This window comes from Schistocerca americana, chromosome X (assembly GCF_021461395.2).
Source record: "Schistocerca americana isolate TAMUIC-IGC-003095 chromosome X, iqSchAmer2.1, whole genome shotgun sequence".
In the NCBI taxonomy this organism is placed as follows: domain Eukaryota; kingdom Metazoa; phylum Arthropoda; class Insecta; order Orthoptera; family Acrididae; genus Schistocerca; species Schistocerca americana.
In genome coordinates this window covers 925,101,672-925,128,416 of record NC_060130.1, presented here as the reverse complement: position 1 = coordinate 925,128,416, position 26,745 = coordinate 925,101,672, and the positions used below count along the sequence as shown (strand labels likewise).

The 26,745-nt window shown below is 41.8% G+C and overlaps 1 protein-coding gene across 1 annotated transcript in view; it reads right to left on the bottom strand.

Moving 5' to 3' along the window:
* LOC124556403 overlaps positions 1 to 26,745 on the bottom strand; it is a 692,955-nt gene that overhangs the window by 6,815 nt on the left and 659,395 nt on the right. Inside the window, exon 13 of the mRNA XM_047130364.1 lies at positions 1,695 to 1,904. Coding sequence (XP_046986320.1) covers positions 1,695 to 1,904 — 210 coding nt within the window. The remainder of the gene's footprint in view (positions 1 to 1,694; positions 1,905 to 26,745) is intronic.

Genomic DNA, 26,745 nt, shown 5'->3' with positions numbered 1-26,745 from the left:
AAGATTTACATCAGAATCATTTATGCTCTGACCTCGTTTTGATTCATATTTACATGTACTTTACCCGACACTATAGTTAAGTGTAGTCTGCCTGAGAATCATCAGTTAGGAAGCACAGGTGACATGAATATAATCTCTATAATCTCAACAGGTGGAGCTGTAAAATGTCGTAAATAAAACATTGAGAATTAGGTGGAATGACAAAGTAGAGAATGAGGAAACTCTCCGCAGAAATTACAGAAGAAAGGAACATATGGAAGACACTATAACAAGAAGGGACAGAATGATAGGGCATGTGTTTCGTCATCAACGAATAGCTTCAGTGCTACTAATGGAAGCTGTAGAGGGTAAAAACTGTAAGGGAAGACAAAGATTTGAATACATTCAACTTCGACAAATAACTGAGGAAGTAGGGTACAAGTGCTACTCTGAGACGACGAGATTAGCGCAGGATAGAAATTTATGGTGGACGGCAACCAAATTAATCAGAAGACTTATGACAAAAAATAAAGAAAATTAATCGTATTTTAAGACACGTGTCCACGTTATTCCCGCATTCACGTGTGGTCTGTTTCTTGGGAGCTTAATAATGACGGGAACTATGAAAGACACCTGAAGAAGTTTGTAATCTGCTGGCAGAGCCATTTGCTGGGATTTGTTGTAATTCGTGGACGTTTCGACAGGACATATGCTGGAGATCTCAACACTTGCTGAGTTCGCCGTTACCTTATATCACCTTCCATTTTAAGAACAGCTTTCTATTTTAAGTTGAAAATGCCGGGAAAATATAAGAATAACGATACTTGTGGACAGCGGAATCTAGAAGATAAGGCAACAGAAACAAAATATATTCAAGAAAATAAGATTTTTCTTGCTGCAGCTGCGAAATCAGTTACTATACCAAGAAACACACTGCGATGTACACTGATCCAAGGGACGTCAGAAAACAGACCAACTGATACAGAGGTAACCCCAGACAAATATTCGGGGTACTAGTCAGTAGGCCATCTGTATATGGTGACTACAAAACACTTCAAACTAAACGAATCCTTAGGTTTTAAATGATTGGAAAGATCAGTGTCACTCAGGGAGGAACTGATATACATACATATGCAAATATGTATTATAACCAAACAAATGGACAGAATGTCATAATTACAATTTCGTTAACGAACAACTAAAATGCAATTTTTTGCTTAAAAATGTCAGAAATTACAAAAAAAAATCTTTTTTCTCTTAAAGTAACGGATACCCCTAAATGACTATATGCGGCTCATTCTTCTCTCACGCTACGCAGACAAGTATGACAGCGTAACGCATTCTTCCAATCAGTATAGGTAGTCTAAAAAGAAAAAGAAGAAATATTTATCGTATTCGGTCCTCGATTGACTTTGTCCTACTATTCATTACGTTGCTGATCACGTATTTGTTTCTCGCTCGTTACATTAAGATTCGGTAGTTTCTAACAAGAGATTAACACTGAACATCGTAATCGGATTCGAACTCGGATCTCTAAATTTGTTGGACATTGTGTGACCGATAAACTGAAAGTTTCGCTGTTCTGTAATAACATTCTGTTCCACATGTTACAATATTCCCTTCCAGCAATACCGTGTCGCACATATTTTGTAAGCACTGCTTGCCTGCAGTAAGCTACACTTCACAACTTGTTTTGTTTGTATGGTTGTACACACCCAACATCCTGGAGCGAAAGGTGGTATCCACAGTAGGTAGGCGGGGTCCATGCCCAGGAGGGAGCCTGGAATGCCTCCAGCGTTTGTGACGTTGTAGTCGTAGTAGTCCAGCTCCAGGTCGTGGTCTGGCCCGGACAGACTGAACTCTGATCCAGCGAGCTGACATTCACGGTTAGTCAGGTCTTTCCGTGCCTTGGGAGAGCTCACGATCTGAAACAGAATTTTCGGTACGAATTAGAAGCATTTTTGTCCTTTGTAAACTATTCCTACGATTAAAGAACGAGAAGGGAAACTGCAGTAAGTCTTGCGTTTACAGAACTCAAAACAATTAGGTAAATCTTTATTCATCGTCTGAAAAGAACATCTTAAAGCGAGCACAATGAGAAAAGAATCAATGTTATGATACCCTGTGTTATCAAACTGTGAAGCACTACTTACATCCTTCGCTCTCATGTAAATAATGAATACATTAGTTATAGGTACTGTCAACATAAAGTAATAACGTATAGTTTGAAATACTTGTTGCGCACGGACAATATACACTACTGGCAAAACTACTGCTTGAACACGGCAGCGAACAGTAGACGTTGGACGTATGTGTGTATTATCGTACAAATTGCTACATTTAATAAGAATTATGTCTACTGACCACTAGAGTAATAAGAAGCATGCGAGGTCACATTAAAGTCACAATAATTTTTTACACACACACACACACATACACACAAACACACATACGCACATGTAAATACCAAACACAAACGAGCACAAATTGAGACCAAATTTGTGAAATCACTTTTTATACATCTATTCAAACACTTCTTTTTGGGTTTAGTGGTTAAACAAGATAAGTTAGCGTAAAAAAGTAATTCTCAGCTTCACCCAGCTGTTATGCCTTGGCTACCACAGTTTGCTGAGGATGTCCTAATAACATTGAGGTGCATCTGGAATGAGGGATGTCATGAAGATGCGTCACTTGATGGCTCAATTTTTTTCTTTATTTTTTGGGAGGGGTGAGGGGGTTTTCCTGGAGAAGGCTGAATTCTGGTTTTGACTTCTGAGACAGCGCACGGTTTTAGCATCCCACGTACATCATTACAACAACACTCCACTAAGCGTAATGCGTAACAGATACTGGAACAGATAGTGAGGGATTTTAACACCATTCTTTACCAATGTATTTCAAAGCTTAGTTTGAGACTGTACCCCAAAGTTGTGTAGTTAAACATGTACCGTCTCAGCTTCTTTATTTAGACCCTCCATGGCATTGTCTTGAAATATTTCCAGGCCCATCGGAATGGTTGGTTATAATAAGCGCCGTGGTCGTAGCCTTCCCCTATACATGATTATCATTAGGAATTTCAAATTAAACTCTCAGAGAACCACACTCCTTTTTGTATTCTTATTATTGTTCTTAAATTTATTTGACTGACTTTCACTTAACTTGGTGTTCATTTCGTGGTTATGGCCTCAGTTATATTATACATTCTTTTACAAGTGTTTCAATAGATATTGATTAATTAATTTTTCAGCTTGTACCTAGACAGTTTAAGGCTGAAGAGAAAACGGGTGGGCAAAAATATGGAAAAACCAAAAATATAACACATTAACATGCCTAATAACGTGTAGAAACACCGTTAGCATTCAAAACAGCATCCAGTCGTCTCGGAATGGATGAATATATATCCTGTATGGTTTTAAAAGGAATATCATACCATTATATCAGCAAAATAGTGGCAAGTTCACATAATGATGAAGGAGGTGGATAGCGTTCAAGCACCCTTCCCTCCTACGTAGACCACAAAGGCTCAGTACTGTAGAGATCTGGTGTCTATGGTGGACAGGGAAGATGGCAATTCATCCTCGTGCTCAAAAAAGCAGTTTTCGACGATGTGAGCTGTGTGGACAGAGGTCTTGTCGTCTTGGAACTCAGCATCGCCATTAGAAAACAAGTATTGCACCATCGGAGAGCCCTGATCAGCCAAAGTGGTCACTGAATCTCTGGCAGTAGTGGGATATTGCAGAGTAACCATACTCCCATGGGATACCACGATACCGCTGCCAGAATTATTACCGAAGCACTGCCGTGTTTCACATTTTGGACGTAAACTCGGCCAGACGTTGGAAACATTATGAAACGAGACTCATCCGACCAAATAACTTTCTTCCATTGCTGCATAGCCCAGGTTTTATAGCTTCGGCAACACGTTTTCCTGTAACATGCATTTCAGTCACCAATGAGTGGTTTTCCCTGCTTTTGGATCTCCCTTCGTGATGTTTTCATGCTGTCAGGGTTTGCAAGTGCGACACATTCTGTTCTGCAGTGACTTTTGCAGCTGTCGTTCTTTTATTTTTTGTCAAAATACTCCTCAATGACAGTATGTCACGATCACTCAACGCACATTTTCGTCAGCGTTATGATTTAGCGGACGAAGTTTTTCCGCTTTCCATGTACGCAGTATGAATCTTCCATACGGTGCCAGACCAAACACTTCGGCTTCTTTGTTTTCGGAAATACTCACCATACGAGCACGAACAATTTGCCAATGTTCTTCAGGGCGCACTCAGCCTCGTGATGCCAGCTGAGAAGCTACTCGACCAAATAGTAGCGGCTTCGGTCAAGAATACCATCTTACGACCGGGAGAGCGGTGTGCTGACCCCACGCCATTCCTATCCGCATCCTCCACCGAGGATGACACGGCGGTCGGATGGTCCCGGTAGGCCACTCGTGGCCTGAAGACGGAGTGCTTTGCCAATGTTCGGTCACATAGCTTAGACATAATGCACTCCCAGCTGTACAGAAAACTGTTCTGACCACGAATGAACCTTGCAAAGTGTTGAGGCCATTGCACAGGTTCCGTTTGAGATCAAGCACAACAGTGCAACCAGCAAGCTTGGTTAGCATCTGCATTTATGTTCAACCATGTATTTGTCTCGGTGTTTCCATATTTGTGACTTACCCTTGTACCATTGTTTCAGAGCCCACAATCACTCTGACGTCGTTGTTAGGTCTACTTAGATGACAGGTACCACGAGAATAAGTGCCACAAGCTACAGCATTGCAGTACATAACATATTAGAGAATATGACAGTATTAAAAATATCCACAGATGATGGTGCAAAGGTGCTGAAACATATTCAGGCATAAAGAAGACTAGCTGTCTGCCTGATAGTCGGACCTGAATTCTCATAATTTATCTACAAACACAGTTGCTGTTAGAATTTTAGTTTTAATAGATGTGCGATAATGACAGAAGCTAAAGAAATGATTGAAAATTTGTCCCACGATCAGGGCCTGAGCCCATTCTCCTGCTTACTAGGCGGATGTGCTACTCATTAGACCACTGTAACAGTATAAATAACATACCTGCGCGGACTAACCTAATCGGACTCCCTCGTTTATTCCTAACACAAACTTTAATTCACTCGTTCAGCCTATTTTCCACTTCTCAAATCGTCGGTATTACCTACGTTCTCCAGTAGTGGAATAGCACCCTTGCTTTTCCACGTAATGGAGGAATCCTGCCTTTACCTCAGACATAGGTGATCTATTGATATGGTGGAACTAAATTTTCCTTGAGACATATGAGTCTCAATTTTACTTACCATAGAGACAGAAGCTGAAGGAATGAATTAAAATTTGCGCCCGGCTGGGATTTGAACCAAGGTCTCCTGCTTACTTTTTTTTTTTTTTTTTTTTTTTTTTTTTTTTTTTTTTTTTTTTTTTTTGCATCTGCTCGGGGCGGATGTCACAAGACATCCGTTTCAGTTCGTCGTTGATCCATTAACTCAGTTTTTTTATTACAGAGGCCAGCTAACCCTCTGACCGAACACGCTGAGTTACCGTGCCGGCGCTTACTAGGTAGATTTACTAGCCGTAGCGCCACTGTAGCAGTATGGTTAACAATGGACAACGGTAGTCCGTGCAGCTGTGCTACGTAGAGTGCAACTCTGCTGTAACGGCTAGCGCGTCTACCTCGTAATCAGGACACTCAGGTTTAAGTTCCGACCACGGCACAAATTTTAATTCATTTCTTCGGCCTCTATCATTATTGTAGATAAAGTTGAGACTCATATGTCTCAAGGAAAATTTAAGTCCATCAGATCAATAGATAGAGGACATTGGACTAGGGTATTCCGTGCAGCTGTGTTACCTCTACTGCTAGGGTGGTGCAGTGGTTAGCACATATGCCCACTAAACATGAGACCCGCATTGAAGTTCCAGCTGTGGCCCAAATTTTAACTTATTTATTGAGCTTCCATAATTATCGTAGATAAAGTTGAGGCTAATATGTCTCAAGGAAATTTTAATCCCATTTAATACATATATTGTACAACAACCCTCTTCCCGTATGCAATAATAAATTTTCGAAGCTATTGCTCGACACATACGTTAAACAGACCGAGGCCGACTCAGATCGCGTGTCACAGTTATAATATAGAGCTCGTGTGAAGTGTCAATACTACAAAAGCAGGGCAACGCTCCTAGCTCATTGCCACACAATGAGCAGAGCCGTAACAAGTGTAATGCTGGAAATGCATATCCTTCTATTTCCATCTATTGTACCATAGATTTTTCCTTATTTTGTTTCCCAAAGATATGACATTTCTGTGTCTTTATATATTGTAATTGTTTTACTATTTGTATATATTTATTTATGCATTTATGTCGATGTATAATTGGTTTGTTTTGTAAATATTATTTGTATTTATACGCTGGGTCTGGCCTAGGGAAAACTATGCTATCGAACGAATACATCGATAGGTCGTGTGGAGAACAAAAGTGTTTAGGATCTTTGGTAGTGTTAACTCTGCCGCGTGGAGTGCGAGCAGAGGGGGGGTCTGGCTGCGGTGGTGCAGTGGAGCAGGTGTGTTGTGTGAAGCTCCCGCGAGTTGCTGTGCTTTCGGCGTTTGGCAGCATGTAATTGCGCTCGACTTGCGATGATAATTTCTGACATGGTGTCGCGTACGGGAAGTATTAGCTGGTGCACATCAAGAGCCCGTTTCGTCTGGTGACCGTGTCGAGAAGAAGGCGCGCCAACATCCAGCTTCTGCAACAGCGACGGCCGACAATGAGTGACTGTCGCCACCTCCTCGATAGACGGCTTCAAACCTTCAATCAACCAACAAGGAAAACTGGAAGCACGTAAAGTTTTAGAACTGTATGGCAGACCTCAGCTTTTCAAACTTTAAAATTGTTGCATCACAAAATTACAGCAACTTAGCATGAACGTTTGTTGCTCATTGTCCCAATTGCATTACCAAGCAGGGTCCCTTCCTTTTCTGGAATGAAACCGAGTGACGTTGAAATTCAAACAACGGCATCATTCGATTTCACTGCTTTAATTTCAAAGTTCAGTTAAGGTATTCATAGCTGGCTACAATATTTAGATTACACAAGCACAAATTAAGAGTGCGAGGTTTGTTACCGTATTTTAGCTTGCCTGTGACTGCAGCTCAGCTTGGTATGTACTAAATTTTACTATTGTTAATTGTTCAGAATCATTTAATTCAAGTTCAAAGTTAATCTCTTATTTCTAAATTGCGTAGATTCAAGTAGCTTTTGAAATGATTGTTGAGGTAGTCCAAGACTAACCGTATTTTACTGAATTTCGATGTGCTTTAGAAAGAAAGCTCACTATTAACTTCAGTCACTAAATTAACTTTCGATTTTCTGGTTTTATTAATTCTTTTGCTAAATTAAGTCAGAGTGTAGCGAAATTTATTACTTCTGACAAACTTTCAGTTTTCACACTACACGTGTCAACCTTCAGTTGCCACACTTTTAGTGCTAATTATATGTGCAATAACCTTTCTTTTTCAGTTACTATAGTAATTGTCCATAGGACTGGCGACCATAATTTTCCCAAAATCTCAAATGTCTAATTAACGCCAATTAATTGGTAACGTAACGACCGCTCATTTACTTTCTTTATTAATTTTACTCTTTTCTCAAAATTAATTTCGACCAGTTTCATTTGCATTTTTCCTTTCATTTAGATGTAACCCTTTCCTCCCTCTTTACCGACAGATTAACTTCGATGATGATTGCTTTTCCCAAATTTCCATTAGGTACACGCGGTTTAATTTTTCACTGTCATTAAGGTCGATAAGTAAGGGGGAGGTTACACGTGGCGACCTGGTGACAGGACAATCTTCAGATTTGAGGTTGTTCTGGACACGAATTTTGTATGGTGCAAATGTCGTAACAAAGTATTGGTTACGAACAGGTAGTTACGTCAGCGAGATTAAGTAGTGGGAGGAATCCTAATTAGATTTGAGATTTGGCATTTATATTGAAAATTATTAAAATGAGTGAAGGCAACAATTACCAAAATTTGGTAGACTTGGATACGGAACAATCTGTCGAACAGTGGGAAACGCGCACCGCGGTACCCATTGTTCAGGGGCAGGCGGCTAGCATGAAAGACGCGACCGCCGAAACGCAACAAAGAGCAGAAATGTAATTCCAAACTTTAGAAAATGTTTCGGAATCGGAAGTGAAAATCAAATCTGAACCCCTTGATGACGAATACGGGGGGACAATTAAAGAGGAAGCCACTACGGAAGTAAATCCGGTAGTTTTCGGGAATTTAACTGATTTATTGAATGTTTTGATTAATGAAATCAAGAGTCAATCAGCAGAAATTAAAGCTCAGGCTGCCAGGCAAGAAGCTCAGGCTGAAAAAATTGAACAGAATCTGGACAATCAGAACAAAGCTATTAATGTTGTTAACAACAATGTTGGAGTTGTTGACACAAAAGTTGATAAAATGAAAGAAGATATTGTTGTAATTAATACCGAAATCGGTAATCTTAAACAGGATATGGTAAGCGTTCAGGCGGAAATTGCGAGCATAAATACTCGTTTTAATTCCGAAATTAGCAGAATCGAGAAAAGTGTAGGAGAAGCAGTTGCTCCGATCATTGAGAATAAGGTGACGGAACAAATTCGATTAGTGAAAAAAGAGGATCAACAGAAGGTGGAAACTTTGAAGGCTTTAGTGTCCGAGGTTGATGCTAAAGTGACGAAGCAGGCTAATACCTGCGAAGAGAAAAAAAGGGAAGTAGAAACGCTTGCGACAACCACTTGCCAAGTAATTACGAGAGTTTCGGAATTAGAAAAGAAACTTGACGAAAAACAGAGCTATGTGCCAAGCTGTGCACATAGTTCGGAATTGTTGACGAAAGAGGAGCGGTTCGACCCCTTGAAAAAAGGCAGTATTCACCCGACGGATTTCATTAAAAATTGTGAAAGAGTTTTACCCAGATCATGGACTAATGAGAGAAAAATTAATGCGGTTATTGATGTGTTGGCTGGTGATGCCAAGCGTTGGGGCTTAAACCTCAACATTACGAACCTGACTTTAGACGAGTTTAAAAATTTGTTTCTGGCTGAATACTGGTCAGAGCAAAAACAGCAAAGTGTCTGGCGCGAATTTGTCGTATCGAGGCCTTTCGATGCGAATTCGCGCGGTTCGATGAAGGAGTTTTGTGAGGGCTGGATACGCAAGTTGGAATATTTGCGTGATCGCTGCACGGAATCCGAAATAGTCTGGGAACTCTACAAAAAGCTTCCAGATGATACAAAACGCTACGTAGGAAGCAATTACAGGACAATAAATGATTTCCTGGAAAGAGTGGAGGACGAGGACAATTGGCGCAATAATCGCGACAGTGGTAGAGGCCGTGGTAACAACAACGGGTACCACAGCAACCACAACAACGATAACCATGGGAATATTGCATACCGCAACCATTGCAGCAATAACAATAATGGTTCGGACCGTAATAACAATCGGTACAATGCAAATAATAACAGGAATGACGGAAACCAGTATCATACTAACGTGACACGGGCTTCACAGAATAGTAATAATGCCAGAGGGTGTGACCAGTCTCCTCAGCAGTATCCGGGGAGCGGATCTGCTGGGACGAGACAGGGAAACCATTAGCCGCGCCGGTGAGGGGCCGACCGGGCGTGGAGAAATTTTGGAGGCCCAATAACAGGAGAAAACCCAGGTGTCGTCGTTATGAAAATTCCGTGTGGAATAATCAACGGCGGGAGGGTGTGCCAGTGTTAGGGGAAAGGAGTGCGCCCACGAGTAGAAGATCAGCTGTAGACACGGCAGTAGAAAATACATTCACTGTCAGTGAGAACAATTTAAGTAGTGTTCCGGAAGACGATTATAAAGTGGCAGCTGTAACACCCACAGCGGAAATGGAGATTGAGTTTACGAATGATTCGCAATTGTTGTGAGAAGATCAGATGTCGGATAACACGTTCGTCATTGAGCGAGGGGATGCAGAGAGGGATGAGGTCTGGTTAAGGCAGTTCGGTCGCTTATACGACGAACTCAGAGATTATAGGGGCCTGTACGGGAGAAGAGTTTATGGGGAGCGCGGGCAGGATTTGCCGCGTCTCGTCTAACAGGAAGATAGTATTTGTGAAGTGAAAGAAAGTTCTCGCCCTAACCGGCAGACTTTACTGGAAATAGTTGATGTTAATTGGGAGCACGAGCAAGATTCGTCGTGTTTCGTCTCGCAGGAGTTGGATGTTGAAGTAGTAACAGAAAGTTCTGGCCCTAACCGGCAAACTTTACCGAAAGTTATAGTGGTAGAAGTAGCCGACCCATCCGACACAAACCTCCAGTTTAAACATTGCGAGAGTATTGAGGAGAAAGATTACGAAAATTTTAGTGATAGCCGGACACGACTGGTAGAAAAGCACATAGATTACAGCGTGTATGAGGTTAGAGCTGACATTATACGGTCAGACGATAGCAGCGTGGGTTGCGCAGATCTATAGGAAGTAATTGCAGATACTACTGGGCACATTTCTCCAGGTAGATTGGCAGATGAGATCAATCTGACCAAAGAGGAATCAACGAAGGTGATAATTAGTGAATTGATAGCAAAGCAACACTCACTAGTTGACGAGCTACAGGAAAAGGTTTCGGTATTGGAGGCGAAGCTACAGACTAAGCCTCAGGACAAACGTGTTGAAATTAAAACTGTATGTGAACAGAAGCTGAAAAGGCCGCCAGATAAGCCGAATTTAGGATCAAAGCCGCATGGTTTTTTCTGGAATGACCTGGATATAGACGAGGATTTACTGTGGGAAAATAAAGAAACATTCGAGGACAAGTGTAGACAGATAGTTGTGTCTGTTAATATGCACGACCTACAACTAAACGTGTTAATTGACACCGGTGCAGAATTGAGTGCTGTATCTGGGAAAATATTTGAGTTACTGAAAGACAGACCTGGCATCGTAGTTATGCCAGTAACAGGAGTGAAAATTATCGGTGCTACTGGGAAGGCCAGTAAACCGCTCACAAAACAGATTTTTGTCAACTTCGAGATATGTGGGGCACGATTTGAACAAAAGTTTGTCGTCGTGCCAGACTTAACTACGGAAGTAATTATCGGGTTAGATTGGCTATTAAAGTACCGTGCAGTGATTAATTGTGAAAGTAAAACTTTGACATGTACGTCACAAGATAAAACAATAGTAGTTAGTTTTGACGAGGCAGGAGACGGTGTGCATAGGCAATACCAGCCTATACACATTGTTAACTGGCTGGATGTTATTGACGTAGGTATGAATTTGAACTACTGTAATGTGAGGGATCTCGGCATTGACAATAGTGTAGAAAGTGAACTGGAAAGTATTGTAGTCGGTGTGTCAAACGTAACACACGAACAAAAATGAGGCCGACTTTTCCATACCTGTTGCCATCACAACCATAGGGCATGGGGCAAATATGTAGCAGAATTTGAGAGAACTATGAACACCTTGAGACATGAATCTACGGGATTTTCTCCAGAGGAAATCCTGTTGGATGACAGAAGCAAAAGTTTAGTGGAAGAGATAATCAAATTCCCTCCACGGATTGACATTAGCATTGGTGTGAAAAATGATCGTTTGCGTGAAGTAATAAAGCTAAAAGCCGATGCTCGCATACGTCGTCATGACGCTAAAGCGCGTTTTGCTAAGGTTGCAATCGGAGACTTAGTACTTGTAAAAGCTCATGAGAAATCGAGCGAGATAGACAATGAAATCTCTAAATTTAAGTTTGTTCATAATGGACCATATAAAGTCATTAGTATACCTCACACAAATGCTTATTGCTTAGAGTATCCAAGCTCTGGAAAACTATTAGGTATACGGCACATTGTAGATTTGAAATTGTACCAACCTAGGATTGATTAATACCACAGAATGGGTAATTTGTACAGTATGTAAATATAGAGTGTAAGATTTAAACGATTTGCTAGATTGCCATGCTTTTTCCTGACCAAGAGGACATTAAAGAAGTTGTAATTAATAAGTAATTAATTTTTACTAAATGATTTAAGAGAGAGTCATTATAAATCAATTGAAAAATCCAAGCTGCTAGTTTAAGTTTTCAGCTGAGTCACAGTAGATTAAGGAATGTAAATATGATTTTGTAACTAGCTGTAAGATTTCATAAATATGTGATTTACTAGTCATTGCCGACGTACTTAGACGCTGTTTTAAGTTTCAGGCTAGTACATGCGTGCGATGATGGACAGTGTTGAGTTATCCGCTGTGATAGTGTTAATGGACTCCTTGAGATTACTCGGGAGTGAGTTTTTCCGAAAGAATTCAGTGAAACGGACGTTCTGGAAATGCCGTTACACAGGCGAGTGAGTTCAAGCGTGCCGCACAGGCGGGCGCAACAATACTGGCGAGGCGGAGCCGCTGTCGGCTCTTGTGCCGCTGTCGGCATTCTTTGCACTTGCGGTTACGGAAGGCGGAGTTGTTTTTCTTCCCGGACAGCTGATGTGAAAGAATTCTGTTGACAATATTTATGTTTTTGTCGATGTGCTGTATGTTATTCTCTTGTTTAGCGTTAAGTGGACTCTCATGGCGAGAGTATTAATTATGAAAAGGTTATATAAAATATGTATTCTATGTAATTAATTATTCATTTACGTATATTGATCTACCTGTTTTTATGACCATGTACAATGATTAATTTTGTAAATAATATTCCATTTCTTGATACTAACACGAATTTTTCTGATTTTAGAATAGCTAAACCACTTTCTATGTTTTCTATGAATTTTAATATATTGTCAGCCTGTTTTCTTTTGTGCAAGATGACAGAGTGGAATAAGATTAGGAGTGTCTCCACTCAATTATTATGGTCTAAAAATTGATTTATGGTTAATTAGACGAATGCTAAATTTTGTTGATGTTTTGAGCATATGCATTTCCGCTCTTTGTTTTTTGGGACATTTTCTGAGTTCGTTTACGTTACACGAACATCCTCAGACAATGTGGGGCACGTGTAACGCCGGAAATGCATATCTTTCTATTTCCATCTATTGTACTATAGATTTTTCCTTATTTTGTTACCCAAAGATATGACATTTCTGTGTCTTTATATATTGTAATTGTTTTACTATTTATATATATTTATTTATGCATTTATGTCGATGTATAATTGGTTTGTTTTGTAAATATTATTTGTATTTATACGCTGGGTCTGGCCTAGGGAAAACTATGCTATCGAACGAATACATCGATAGGTCGTGTGGAGAACAAAAGTGTTTAGGATCTTTGGTAGTGTTAACTCTGCCGCGTGGAGCGCGAGCAGAGGGGGGGTCTGGCTGCGGTGGTGCAGTGGAGCAGGTGTGTTGTGTGAAGCTCCCGCGAGTTGCTGTGCTTTCGGCGTTTGGCAGCATGTAATTGCGCTCGACTTGCGATGATAATTTCTGACATGGTGTCGCGTACGGGAAGTATTAGCTGGTGCACATCAAGAGCCCGTTTCGTCTGGTGACCGTGTCGAGAAGAAGGCGCGCCAACATCCAGCTTCTGCAACAGCGACGGCCGACAATGAGTGACTGTCGCCACCTCCTCGATAGACGGCTTCAAACCTTCAATCAACCAACAAGGAAGACTGGAAGCACGTTAAGTTTTAGAACTGTATGGCAGACCTCAGCTTTTCAAACTTTAAAATTGTTGCATCACAAAATTACAGCAACTTAGCATGAACGTTTGTTGCTCATTGTCCCAATTGCATTACCAAGCAGGGTCCCTTCCTTTTCTGGAATGAAACCGAGTGACGTTGAAATTCAAACAACGGCATCATTCGATTTCACTGCTTTAATTTCAAAGTTCAGTTAAGGTATTCATAGCTGGCTACAATATTTAGATTACACAAGCACAAATTAAGAGTGCGAGGTTTGTTACCGTATTTTAGCTTGCCTGTGACTGCAGCTCAGCTTGGTATGTACTAAATTTTACTATTTTTAATTGTTCAGAATCATTTAATTCAAGTTCAAAGTTAATCTCTTATTTCTAAATTGCGTAGATTCAAGTAGCTTTTGAAATGATTGTTGAGGTAGTCCAAGACTAACCGTATTTTACTGAATTTCGATGTGCTTTAGAAAGAAAGCTCACTATTAACTTCAGTCACTAAATTAACTTTCGATTTTCCGGTTTTATTAATTCTTTTGCTAAATTAAGTCAGAGTGTAGTGAAATTTATTACTTCTGACAAACTTTCAGTTTTCACACTACACGTGTCAACCTTCAGTTGCCACGTTTCTAGTGCTAATTATATGTGTAATATCCTTTCTTTTTCGGTTACTATAGTAATTGTCCTTAGGACTGGCGACCGTAATTTCCCCCAAATCTCAAATATCAAATTAGCGCTAGTTAATTGTTGACGTAACGGCCGCACATTTACCTTCTTTATTAACTTTACCCCTTTTCAAAATTAATTTCCATCAGTTTCATTCGCATTTTTCCTTTCATTTAGATGTAACCCTTTCCTCCCTCTTTACCGACAGATTAACTTCGGTGACGATTGCTTTTCCCAAATTTCCATTAGGTAAACGCGGTTTAATTTTTCACTGTCATTAAGGTCGATAAGTGGGGGGGAGGTTACACAAGGAGCGCAATCGGTGAGGTATGACGTCGTTCTGGAAACTCTATAATACGGAGTATTAACATGCAACATACGAGCTCCGCCGCCCCAAGGCGTTCTAGAGCTGATGAGAAATTCAGAGGCAGGGAAAACAGTCCGTAATTGAGACACAACGGTGCGGACGGGACCGCTGACATCTCTGCTTAAGAGAGGGCCAATAGTCGCCTCCATTTTAAGGGCTTCCTTCAGCATTACATTTCATTCGTTCTCATTCAGCAGAAATCGGAAGTCATCGGTCACAAAGCACTCACAGAAGCAAATGAAACTTACATGTATCCCCACCTGCTATGGATGAAAGGACATCATGAAATTCTACATAACGAAATAGACCATTACCTAACACAGAGGACTAATGGTGAAGGACAGATCTCTCTCATATCAGTTCCCCGTAGTCATTTCAAACCTAAATTCAGGGAAAATGCTTACCATGACTGGAAACCTGAATGGCATGTATCTGAGCAACATAATGGCAGACACATAGCGACCGTAATTCGATATTGTGGAGCTAAGTAAACGTCATGTGACGTCCACCATTCATACGAGGCTGGCATGTGGATGTTACTCCGCACAATTACATCGAATTCATTCTAGTTTCTGGACGTTGTGATCAGATTGATGTAAGATGTTTGTCTAAGAATGCATTTTTCTCTTATTTTTTGACATTTTCTTCTTTGACGTGGGCCAATCATATTTTGGCAGTGCATAAATACTGGATAGGCCTACACCTGTTCGTATATCAGCTCTCTGAACTTCATTTGTATTACGTTCTTGGTGTTTTCCTGGTGACTGCACACACAAATCAACTGTTACTGAGGAGCAGCATTTGTCCGTGTTACGGCGTAAAGTCAAGCGGTGGCACGCCAGTCGGGAACGACAGAGAAGAGATGGCTGTGAGAAGACGTCAGCCAATCGTACGCTGACTGACCCCTCTCCAGGACGACAAAGCGACAGCAGCGGCCCCTATGCAAAGAGGACATAGCGCTGTTCCCGACTGGTCGCAGCCCCAGTTGAATTGTAGCTTCACGAATAGGCACTTGTACAGCGGCGTCAACTCTATTCACTTTGCTAGTACTTTCTATGTAGCAGTGACTTGTGATTGGTTATACTGAATAACATTGCTTATTTCGCATGTCGCCCTTTGCTTGCGACGCATTTGTGTATTTGACAGAGTTAAGTATTGTAATCTTTTCATTTTGTAAAAAACTCATGAATATGATTTTTTTTTAATGTTGTCTAGCGATCCGAGAAAGCAAGTTTCCTAGATACCCCATAATTGACGACTAGGCTGGATTTAACAGTCCGTGGGCTCCTGTTAAACTTATTAGCCCTCTTAAGTTGTTGGAAATTCGGCTCGCTCAGTGATTTCTGGTGGAGCGTAGTCTTCTGCTGTGTATACATCCGGACTGAACGGGAATATTCCCATTCACTCGAAGGATTTCTCAGTCTTTGGATAATCTATAATATGCAGTACGAAACAAAGCACTCAAATCTTTCTGCCAAATACGTCTTTCTGGATTAGTAACCGTTAGAAACAAAGAGGGAGGGGGCTGGATGGGAGTAACAGTACACGCGTATTCTTTCCGCTATCTTACAGCGTACTCTTACCGATGCGCCACACAGTTCAAAGAAAATATCACAAATGGCAGTCTCTGCTCCTTTCCACTGTTTGTAGTGCGGTGGTCTGTTACTGACAGAACGGTGCTTCTTTTGGCAAATAACTTTATTTTCCCGCGCATACCTAGATAGTGCTTACTGCTTAAGATTACATAATTTGAAACAAATCTTATATTTAGCTGCTATAACCAGTAAATCTGGAGGAGCTCCCAACGAATACACGTGATGGCGCCAGTGTAGAACCAACAGCTGAATGTAGTTTTTTGTTGTCGGTCAGTGTTGCCAGTGAAGAGAAAATGCCACTGAGAACTCTTACCAGACGCGTCCTCTTACCCAACCTTACCCTGTATGTATGCGCCAGATTCTAAGGTGACTAATTACGATAGAATAGGTCACATTTACACTACTGGCCATTAAAATTGCTACACCACGAAGGTGACGTGCTAAAGACGCGAAATTTAACCGACAGGAAGAAGACGGTGTGATATGCAAATGATTAGCTTTTCAGAGCATTCACACAAGGTTGGCGCCGGTGGCGACACATACAACGTACTGACATGACGAGAGTTTCCAACCGATTTCTCATACACAAACAGCAGTTGACCGGCGTTGCCTGGTGAAACGTTGTTGTGATGCCTCGTGCAAGGAGGAGAAATGCGTACCATCACGTTTCCGACTTTGATAAAGGTCTGATTGTAGCCTATTGCGATTGCGGTCTATCGTGTCGCGACATTGCTGCTCGCGTTGGTCGAGATCCAATGACTGTTAGCAGAATATGGAATCGGTGGGTTCAGGAGGGTAATACGGAACGCCGTACTGGATCCCAACGGCCTCCAGGTTCTGTTTACAGCATCATGATGGTCGCATCCGTGTTTGGCGACGTCACGGTGAACGCACATTGGAAGCGTGTATTCGTCATCGCCATACTGGCGTATCAACCGGCGTGATGGTATTGGGTGCCATTGGTTACACGTCTCTGTCACCTCTTGTTCACATTGACGGCACTTTGAACAGTGGACGTTACATTTCAGATGTGTTACGACCCAGTGGCTCTACCCTTCATTCGATCCCTGCTAAACCCTACATTTTAGCAGGATAATGCACGACAGCATGTTGCAGGTCCCCTTTCTGGATACAGAAAATCTTCGACTGCTGCCCTGGCCAGCACATGCTCCAGATCTCTCTGTTGAAACTGCATGGGCAGTTGTATCTGTAGACGCCATCCAAGCTCTGTTTGACTCAATGCCCAGGCGTGTCAAGGCCGTTATTACGGCCAGAGGTGGTTGTTCTGGGTACTAATTTCTCAGGATCTATGCACCCAAATTGCGAGAAAATGTAATCACATGTCAGTATTAGTATAATATATTTGTCCAACGAATACCCATTTATGATCTGCATTTCTTCTTGGTGTAGCAATTTTAATGGCCAGTAGTGCATGATATGGATCCGGTTCGATGTCCTGAGGAGCACACTACATTAGATTCTACGGATATTTACATAATATACCGAGCAACATCGGTCTACACATACTGAAGCAGACTGGAACTATAGCAATCAGTGCAGAGTGGCCAGAGACAAAGTCGGCCGCGAATAATTCAAATTCAAATGACTCAAATCACTATGGGACTTAACATCTGAGGTCATTAGTCCCCTAGACTTAAAACTACTTAAACCTAACTAACCTAAGGACAACACACACATCCATGCCCGAGGCAGGATTCGAACCTGCGACCGTAGCAGCAGAGCGGTTCCAGACTGAAGCGCCGGCGGCCGCGAATATCCAGATTGACAAGGAACCCCCCCGAGTGCGAGGTCACAAAACACCAATGATGTTTACGGCATTCCACACCACCCTACATCTTGTCTAACATGCAACGGCAATATTGGCTGCTAATGCCAACAAGGGCTGGGAGTGATGAGCACAGCATGAGGCTGCAGAGCGCGGTTGAACTGCGCAGTCGATGAGTAAACTCACAACAACGCTACATTGCTAGTGGTGCTGATACAAAGCAGATCAATTTCAACGATAAACAATGTAAACATTGCACTATATCTACGACAACAGTTGCCGAAGATGACATTTCGACAGAAAGGGAGCCAAGGAATTTCGCAGAGTGAGAAAGAAGTGACAGATGAAATATCAGCGTTTCCGCAGGATGTCATTGGAATGAGTGGTGTCGTATACGCTCGACTGTGCGAACAATGAACATGAAGAGTACAATGATGACGATACATGCATAACAAGTGAAAGTGATACTGAAACAGGTGTCGAGCCCTGTAGCTCATCATCCTTGTCGGACAGAGAGCCACGTATCCCGTTTCCAGTGAAACTTAGTAAAGGACAATCGTTGTCCAAGGACTAGGTATGAAACATAATTATGTACATGGGAGATCATCCACAGCACAGAAGAGAGAACAATTATGAACATATTTCAAATAAATGCGCAGAAATATGACCGTGCAGAAAAACTACGGATGTTCATGGGAGGACAAGAAGCACTCGTTACAAAAACAGGGCTATGCGCGTTTCAAGAACGTTCGATAAAATTTACAAGATGTGCGTGATAGTGACCTACGACGTTATACACATTAAACTGCGCGATACATAGATCACAGTGATTTAAAGGGAAGCAGTGGATGGCTGCATAGCTTCAAACAGTGCTACAGAATTGGGAGACGTAAGCCAACGAAATTTCAAACAAAGTGTCAACTGGACGATGTGCAACAAAGTGCGGAATTGGCCCAAAAATTTGTAGATGAGATAAACAAACTTATCCCATCGTTCAGTAAGGAATTTGTTTTCAACTCCGACTAATTGGGATCTGAAGAGGAAATGCACAGGAAACGAACCCTGAAATTAGAAGTAGGAAGAGAGTTGAATCAAGATCAACTAACGTCAATGCTTTAACGCATTCGTGTTAAAATATGTCGACTCTAAATGTGGATAGTAAACTGACTGGAAAGTTGTTTGATGTGCTGTGGGAAGTTGAAGATGCTCTGCTGTGTGATTCATCACTCCAAATCACTCGTTTACAGTCACTCACTGTCCAGTGGCTCGCTCTTTGAAACGGTTCAAATGGCTCTAAGCTCTATGGGATGTCCTCTAGACTTAGAACTACGTAAATCTAACTAACCTAAGGACATCACTCACATCCATGCCCGAGGCAGGATTCGAACCTGCGACCTTAGCAGCGTGGTTCCGGGCTGAAGCGTCTAGAACCACTCGGCCACAGCGGTCGGCGGCTATCTCTTTACACCACCTCAAGCGTCTCTTAGCATTTTCTACAAAAATGTGTGGCTTACGAGGAGATATTCGAACACTGTATGCCACTTTTTTTTAGCCTTACACTGAGTCGTAATGCTGTACTTCTGGTACCATTTTTGAACTCACGAGTAATCCGTTCCACTGATTCACTGCGATTTCTACAGCCATTCTCCGCATTCCTCAACTGTTCACAATCACATCATCAATAGTTGCCTTAGAGACCTTTAGATGAATTAAAATATCCCAGATGGATTTGGTACTCAGGTGACATCCAATTGACTAGTCCACGTTCGAAGTCACTGTGACCCATTCGGCTGTTACTGGTGTTCTACTGACAACACAACATTCCCTTCCTCATTTTATTGTGGCGGGTCGGCCTCTCGTCACATTGGTGGTCAATTCTATATTCAATTACATATTATGTTCTGTATTTAATTATATAACGGTAATTAAATATTTTTCTTCAGAACGTATATTTGCTCGGATCGGACTTCTTCCCCCCGCTTCTCTTTCTCATCGTCATGAAACTCGTAAACTGTACACGTGAGTATCATTGTCTCCTACGCTAGTCGGATACATTAATGACACAATACACACATTACGAGAAGGATAGGTGGCATTGTGCACCAAGAAGGAAAGCCTTTCTTGCAAGTCCTCGAGGTTGTCCCACGTACCATGGCCATACTACTCTCCTTACTTTCACTGTGTGCACTGCATCGCTGCTCGGATCAGTGCGCTTCATAACAATGGAAGGAGGGCGTGCTGGAAAGTACTGCCTCTGAATTTTTTATGTGAGAATTCTTAGAGCTTTTTAGGTACAACAGACTTTACTAAAAGTCTACATCTTTTCCCTTCGCATCTACATCTCTATTTCTCAACATAGTCATCCTGTCGACGAGCACATTTCTCCAAAGGAGAGACCAGTTTGTTGATACCGTCACTGTAGAAGTTTTGAATTTGTTGTCGGAGCCACTATCTCATCTCTGCTTGCATCGCTTCACCACTATCAAAGTAAATTCTTTGAAGCCTAAGTTTGGGAAACAGATGAAAATCGGATGGAGCCAATTCGGGACTATATGGAGCATGGTTAATGACAGTGAACTCAAGGCGTTTGATTGTTCCAAATGTCGCAGCGCTCGTGTGTGGTCTGGCGTTGTCATTCTGAATGAAAGGGTGCTTCATGTGTGAACGAACTCTTCGGATTCGTGCTTTCAGTTTGCTGAAGATCTCGCAGGAACTTTAAGAATTTGTTTTGGTGCCTTCAGGCACGAATTCCAAAAGCACCACACCTTGAACATCTCAGGACTCTGTGAGGATGATTTTGCCTGCTGATGACATGGTTTTGAAATTTTTTCGCGTCATAGGTCATTAGTGGCGGAACTCTATTGATGCTATCTTATCTTCGGGATCAAAATGGTGAACGCAGCTTTTATCAACTGTCACAATATTGTTAACGTAAAAAACGTAAAAGAAATTGCTGACAGATGTCTAATCTCCTGTATTTCATGTCAGGAGTGAGCATTCGAGGCAACCACCTGCAATAACGGGCCTGTATGAGCTCTCAATATATGCCACACTTACCGAACGCCGTGTCTGTGCTACCCGACAATTTTCTCTGATGAGCTCATCAATCCTTTTCCGATGAATCTCGTCGGTTGCCGTAAGCGGTCATCCACTCTGAGCTCTGTCACACAAGCTGAGGTTAGCGCCGCTATTTCCTTCATTACGGGCAAGTACAGCACACCGTCACACATTACTGAAGTCAATACATCCATCACCATACACAGCTTTCATGCTTCGATGGATTTCAATTGGAGGGACCTTCTCTGCGGTCTGAAACTCGATTACAGTACTCTGCTTCTCTCGCACCCACATAGTTACGTTGAATACCGCCATGTTACACACTAGATAGCCTATATAGGGAGAGAGTGGCCAATCGGCCCGTAGCCGCCATGTTTTTACCAGATTGCGCGCGGGGCGTGCAATTAGGTAGCGACGCAAGCAGAAAGCTAGCCACTTCACGAGTAAAATAAGGCATGTGTTTGACGCATGAGACCAAAGCAGATCTTCTAGCTTAATACTCGATACATAATTAAAGTAAATGCCATTCGTCTATGTTTATATAGGCCTAATAAATGTGTGAGCAAATGGAAGTATCGTGAAGCAGTGTGTATGTCTGCCGAATTTCAACAGCTGTATTTTATGATGCTATATAAACATTGACAACTGATTAATGAGAAAAAGAAGTTTCAGTTAATGTATCTCAGGGTATATGATGCTATTTCAGATTTTTCCGTGCAGGTATTCAGCGCTGAAATTGGTAAACTCTTGTCTCTTTCCGCCCCCACATAATGCATTTTAAGTGTGTGTCGATCTTAACATTTTCTTATGATGGCAAAACATTTCATTCTGTACACACTTTTAGAAACTCTATGCCACAGAAAATCGGGAAAATATCAATACTTAGGTACTCTACTGAAACAGCAGAAAGTAATTAAAAATAGGTAACTGAATATCCACACGATAATTATAATTTACAGGAATGTAAGTAGCCAAGACTACAGAGCCAAGTGCGAGTCGTCAGTCGGAAGTAGGAAGACTTAGGGTTCCGTGTACGTGTTAAAACACATCGTGTAGCATGAATTGTCTCTCTAAAACCATTAAAAGTCTAGAAAATAACGTTTAAAAAACCAGGGATTGAGCAGGATTTGAACTCACGACCTTTGGATTACAAAGTTAAAACTCTACCCTTATGCCATTTTTTTTAATCTCGTTTTGTACGCTTTCGTTCGTTGCATCTGCTCGGGGCGGACGTCGTAAGACATCCGTTTTAAGTTCGTTGTTGATCGATTAACTCAGTTTTTTTTTATCACAGAGGGCAGCCAACCCTCTGACCGAACACGTTTTCTTTTTTGTTTTTTTTTCCCACGAGACATCCGTTCAAATTGATCGTTGGTTCCCTGACTCAGTTTTTTTTTATTACAGAGAGCACGCAGCTCTCTGAACGAACACGTTGAGCTACCGTGCCGGCGCCATAAGGCCACGTTAGGAGTACTATAGTGTTCATATACTTTTACTGTCATGGAGGGGATGTATCAGTAAAAAGGTTATTCTGTATTTTTTTCATTTTGTTTTGTAGGCATTATAAGCAAATAGAAAGAAATTGATTGTTCGACACACAAAGAAACCAAACGAGCTTTCTAACAGTTTCTTCATTCCTTGGGAAAACGAACATCATACATCCGTCTTCACTTCGGTTTTTGCTCCCAACAGCGGAACAACCAGACATTCCTCTTGACTGTCCTTGATGATTTTGTAATTCATATTATCAGTGACGCTCAGTAAATCACTTTAAATAAAAATTTTGTCTCTAAAATTGCTGTGAAGTTCTAAAAGTATCGTTATAGATCCGATCAACAGAGTGACTGTAAGGTAATTTACGTAAATAGAACCGACAGAGAACATGCAAAAGTCCTTCAATATTACCGTATTACAACCTGTGCATAATTGTACAATGGAATTGGCGTTCGAAGCATTGAAGAGAACCAATGGTACAGAATCACTCACAGTGTTTATTTATACTCGACCAAGTCAGCGTCAGTTTGGTAAAAACATGGCGTCCTCGGCTCTTAGCCAATCAGCGACGCTATCACCATTGGCCACTCTCTCCCTGTATATAGGCTCTCTATTACACACTAGAGAGCCTTTATACAGAGAGAGTGGCCATAGGTGAAGTTGCCCGTGATTGGTTGGTTAGCTTTGCCGCCATTTTTCTGCCAAACGTCTCTCGCGCTTCCTATGTTCGCCGTGCTTTTGAGTTGAATTGAAGTTCAGAGGACTTTTGGAAACGATTAAAAGGTATTTGAATTATTGAGAGACTTATTATGCGTTGTGCCTGTATGTTCGATTTAGTTGTATATCGTTTTTAGTACGTAATTAGTGTTTGCGATATTAAATACGAGTAGAAATAATGAAGCGTTTTGTGATGAAGTCGGTAGGCCTACATGTTTGAAGTAAACACGTTAGTAATTGTACAGTATTGTTTTTGACATCTGTAATTCTTTCTGCAGACACTAGGCATTATTTTGGTTTCAGTATTATTGCCAGACCGTTGACGCAGGCAAGTTGTAAGCACGTTTTCCGCAGTTGTCGTGGTTGATGAAACATTATTCGTAGTAAGTAACTGTAGGTACTCTTGAAGACAGTTTTTAATAGGCCTACTTACTGTTGGGTAGAAGGGATATGGTAGTTTTCTTGTTATATTTGGTCGTTATTACAGTAGACCTCATTTAACATTACCCGATTTTTGTAATCATTTTCGTTTGTTATCTACGAGAGGTATTCAGTATATATATATGAAAGAAAGTCGTAAGCAGTTGTTTACTTGTGATATGCAAAAAGTTTGAAAACGTGACAAGAAGTACTAATACGTCTCACACTTTTTGCATATCACAAGTAAACAACTGCTTACGACTTCCATTCATCTGACGTAATACAGGTATGTTAAATATTTAGCGTTGTGCCCTTCCGACACAAAACAAATGCTATACACTATATTGCCGGCCGAAGTGGCCGTGCAGTTAAAGGCGCTGCAGTCTGGAACCTCAAGACCGCTACGGTCGCAGGTTCGAATCCTGCCTCGGGCATGGATGTTTGTGATGTCCTTAGGTTAGTTAGGTTTAACTAGTTCTAAGTTCTAGGGGACTAATGACCTCAGCAGTTGAGTCCCATAGTGCTCAGAGCCATTTGAACCATTTTATACACTATATTTTTTTTATTTGCGTTACTTTCATTGCAATATGCCCAGTAAACGAACTTGAAAGGAGATAAATGCATGTAACGAATAATTTTTACAGCCACTGTATCAAATCCTGTGCTGTACGTAGTAGGCTACTATGAGTATATTATAGCTGTAAAGAAAGGCATTTAACGAATGATTCCGCCATATTGTCTTGTGGTTTTTATTCGGTGAGTGTGTATTCCACTACTCCACTACTGGCCATTGAAAAGTCCCGCTCGCAGTTTGGCAGAAAAATGGCCGCCGCATCTTCCGGTTGGCCATTCTCTCCCTGTATAGGCTCTCTATTACACACTACAATTCGGAGCCCTCTAGCGGCAGAGGGTTGTAACTAGCGTCAGCGAACAGAGAAAGTTGACATTTCAGACATATTGTAGTTGCGAACATAAATTCTTTGTGTGGAGCTGTGTTTTCATGTGCTACTAAACCCCTGTTACATGTTCTACAGTCAGTAGAAATTTAACGACAGTTAATATCTTAAAGATAGTATTGCGATTTTTTTTATTTTTGCAAATAAGTGTGGTTTGTTTCTGCTGCTTTTCTCGGTTCCGTATACTCTTCGCACCCCCCGACGTTCGTAATGTGTTTGACGCGTGTCTGAATGCTGAGGCGTCAATCAGTGGAGAGGAGAAGCAGCTGAGGGTGTGAGGCGGCCCGGTGGAGTGGGACTCGTCAGCCGGCGTGGCGAGTGCCCGGAGAGGAGCGCTCGCAGCTATCAGCTGGCTGCAGCTGCTGATGACCGCTGGCCCATAAATACCCTCCACCGCGGCCAATCGATACGGCGCTCGCCTCAAGTGCCGCTCCGACTCCGCAAACATTAGAATGCCGTTTGTGACGAGACGCGGGCACAAGCTCGCCTCCCGTGTAAATATACGATTCTCGAATAAATTCGCGGGCAATATGCTTACTTTCTATGAAGCCGAGAATGCACATTGTCACTTAAGAGGATCTTAATTGGCTCGTATTTCTATAATGTCTCGATGTCACTTACGGACGCTGGCGTCGGATTTTAGCATCTCTCTTCCTTTAATTTCCATCAACATTGTAAACAATACAAATACAACATTATACTGCACGGACACTCATTACAGGTCTGCCCAGAGGTGTGTGTTATCGAACTCGGCTACGGAGGCGATTTTCTCGCTTAGAGACTGCACTTAAAAAATCTCGTAGGGCAGTGAAAGAAATTCAACGAAATGAGTAAATAAAATGCACGAAGGTGTCTGTGAATGATGCTGTAGTAACAACCGAGTTATTTATTCCTTGTCGCCTTCTATTGTTCCGTATTTATATTCTTTTGTATTCGATTTGTCTCTCGAATTTATGCAATAGCACGAAGACATCGTCAGAGTTTGGTATTCAGATACCGGCTCGCAGATACGCTGAATTTCATTATTTTCCTTTTTTAATGGTGTCGTACCCCAACAGACGAAAACGGAGCCCTTGTAGGATAACTTTGTTGTCCGTCCGTCTCTCTGTCTGATTGTCTGTCTGACTATTAAGGCCCTTTTTTGTCAGATCGGATAGAGATATAAAATTGAAATTTATGTCACGTTCTGAGGTCTACAGTCCCGTTAGCGGTATGAAAAACTTAAGCATCTAAGTTAATGCAGCCCAAGGATTTGGCCAATATATGTCACATATTTTTATACACTACTGGCCATTAAAATTGCTACACCACGAAGATGACGTGCAACAGACGCGAAATTTAACCGACAGGAAGAAGATGCTGTGATATGCAAATGATTAACTTTTCAGAGCATTCACACAAGGTTGGTGCCGGTGGCGGCATCTACAACGTTCTGATATGAGGAATATTTCCAACCGATTTCTCATACACAAACAGCAGTTGACCGGCTTTGCCTGGTGAAACGTTGTTGTGATGCCTCGCGTAAGGAGAAGAAATGCGTACCATCACATTACCGACTTTGATAAAGGTCGGATTGTAGCCTATCGCGATTGCGGTTTATCGTATCGCGACATTGTTGCTCTCGTTGGTCGAGATCCAATGACTGTTAGCAGAATATGGAATCGGTGGGTTCAGAAGGGTAATATGGAACGCCGTGCTGGATCCCAACGGTCTCGTATCACTAGCAGTCGAGATGACAGGCATCTTATCCACATGGCTGTAACGGATCGTGCAGCCACGTCTCGATCCCTGAGTCAACAGATGGGGACGTTTGCAAGACAACAACCATCTGCACGAATAGTTCGACGGCGTTTGCAGCAGCACGGACTATCAGCTCGGAGACCATGGCTGCGGTTACCCTTGACGCTGCATCACAGACAGGAGCGTCTGCGATGGTGTACTCAACGACGAACCTGGGTGCACGAATGGCAAAACGTCATTTCTTCATATGAATCCAGGTTCTGTTTACAGCGTCATGATGGTCGCAACCGTGTTTGGTG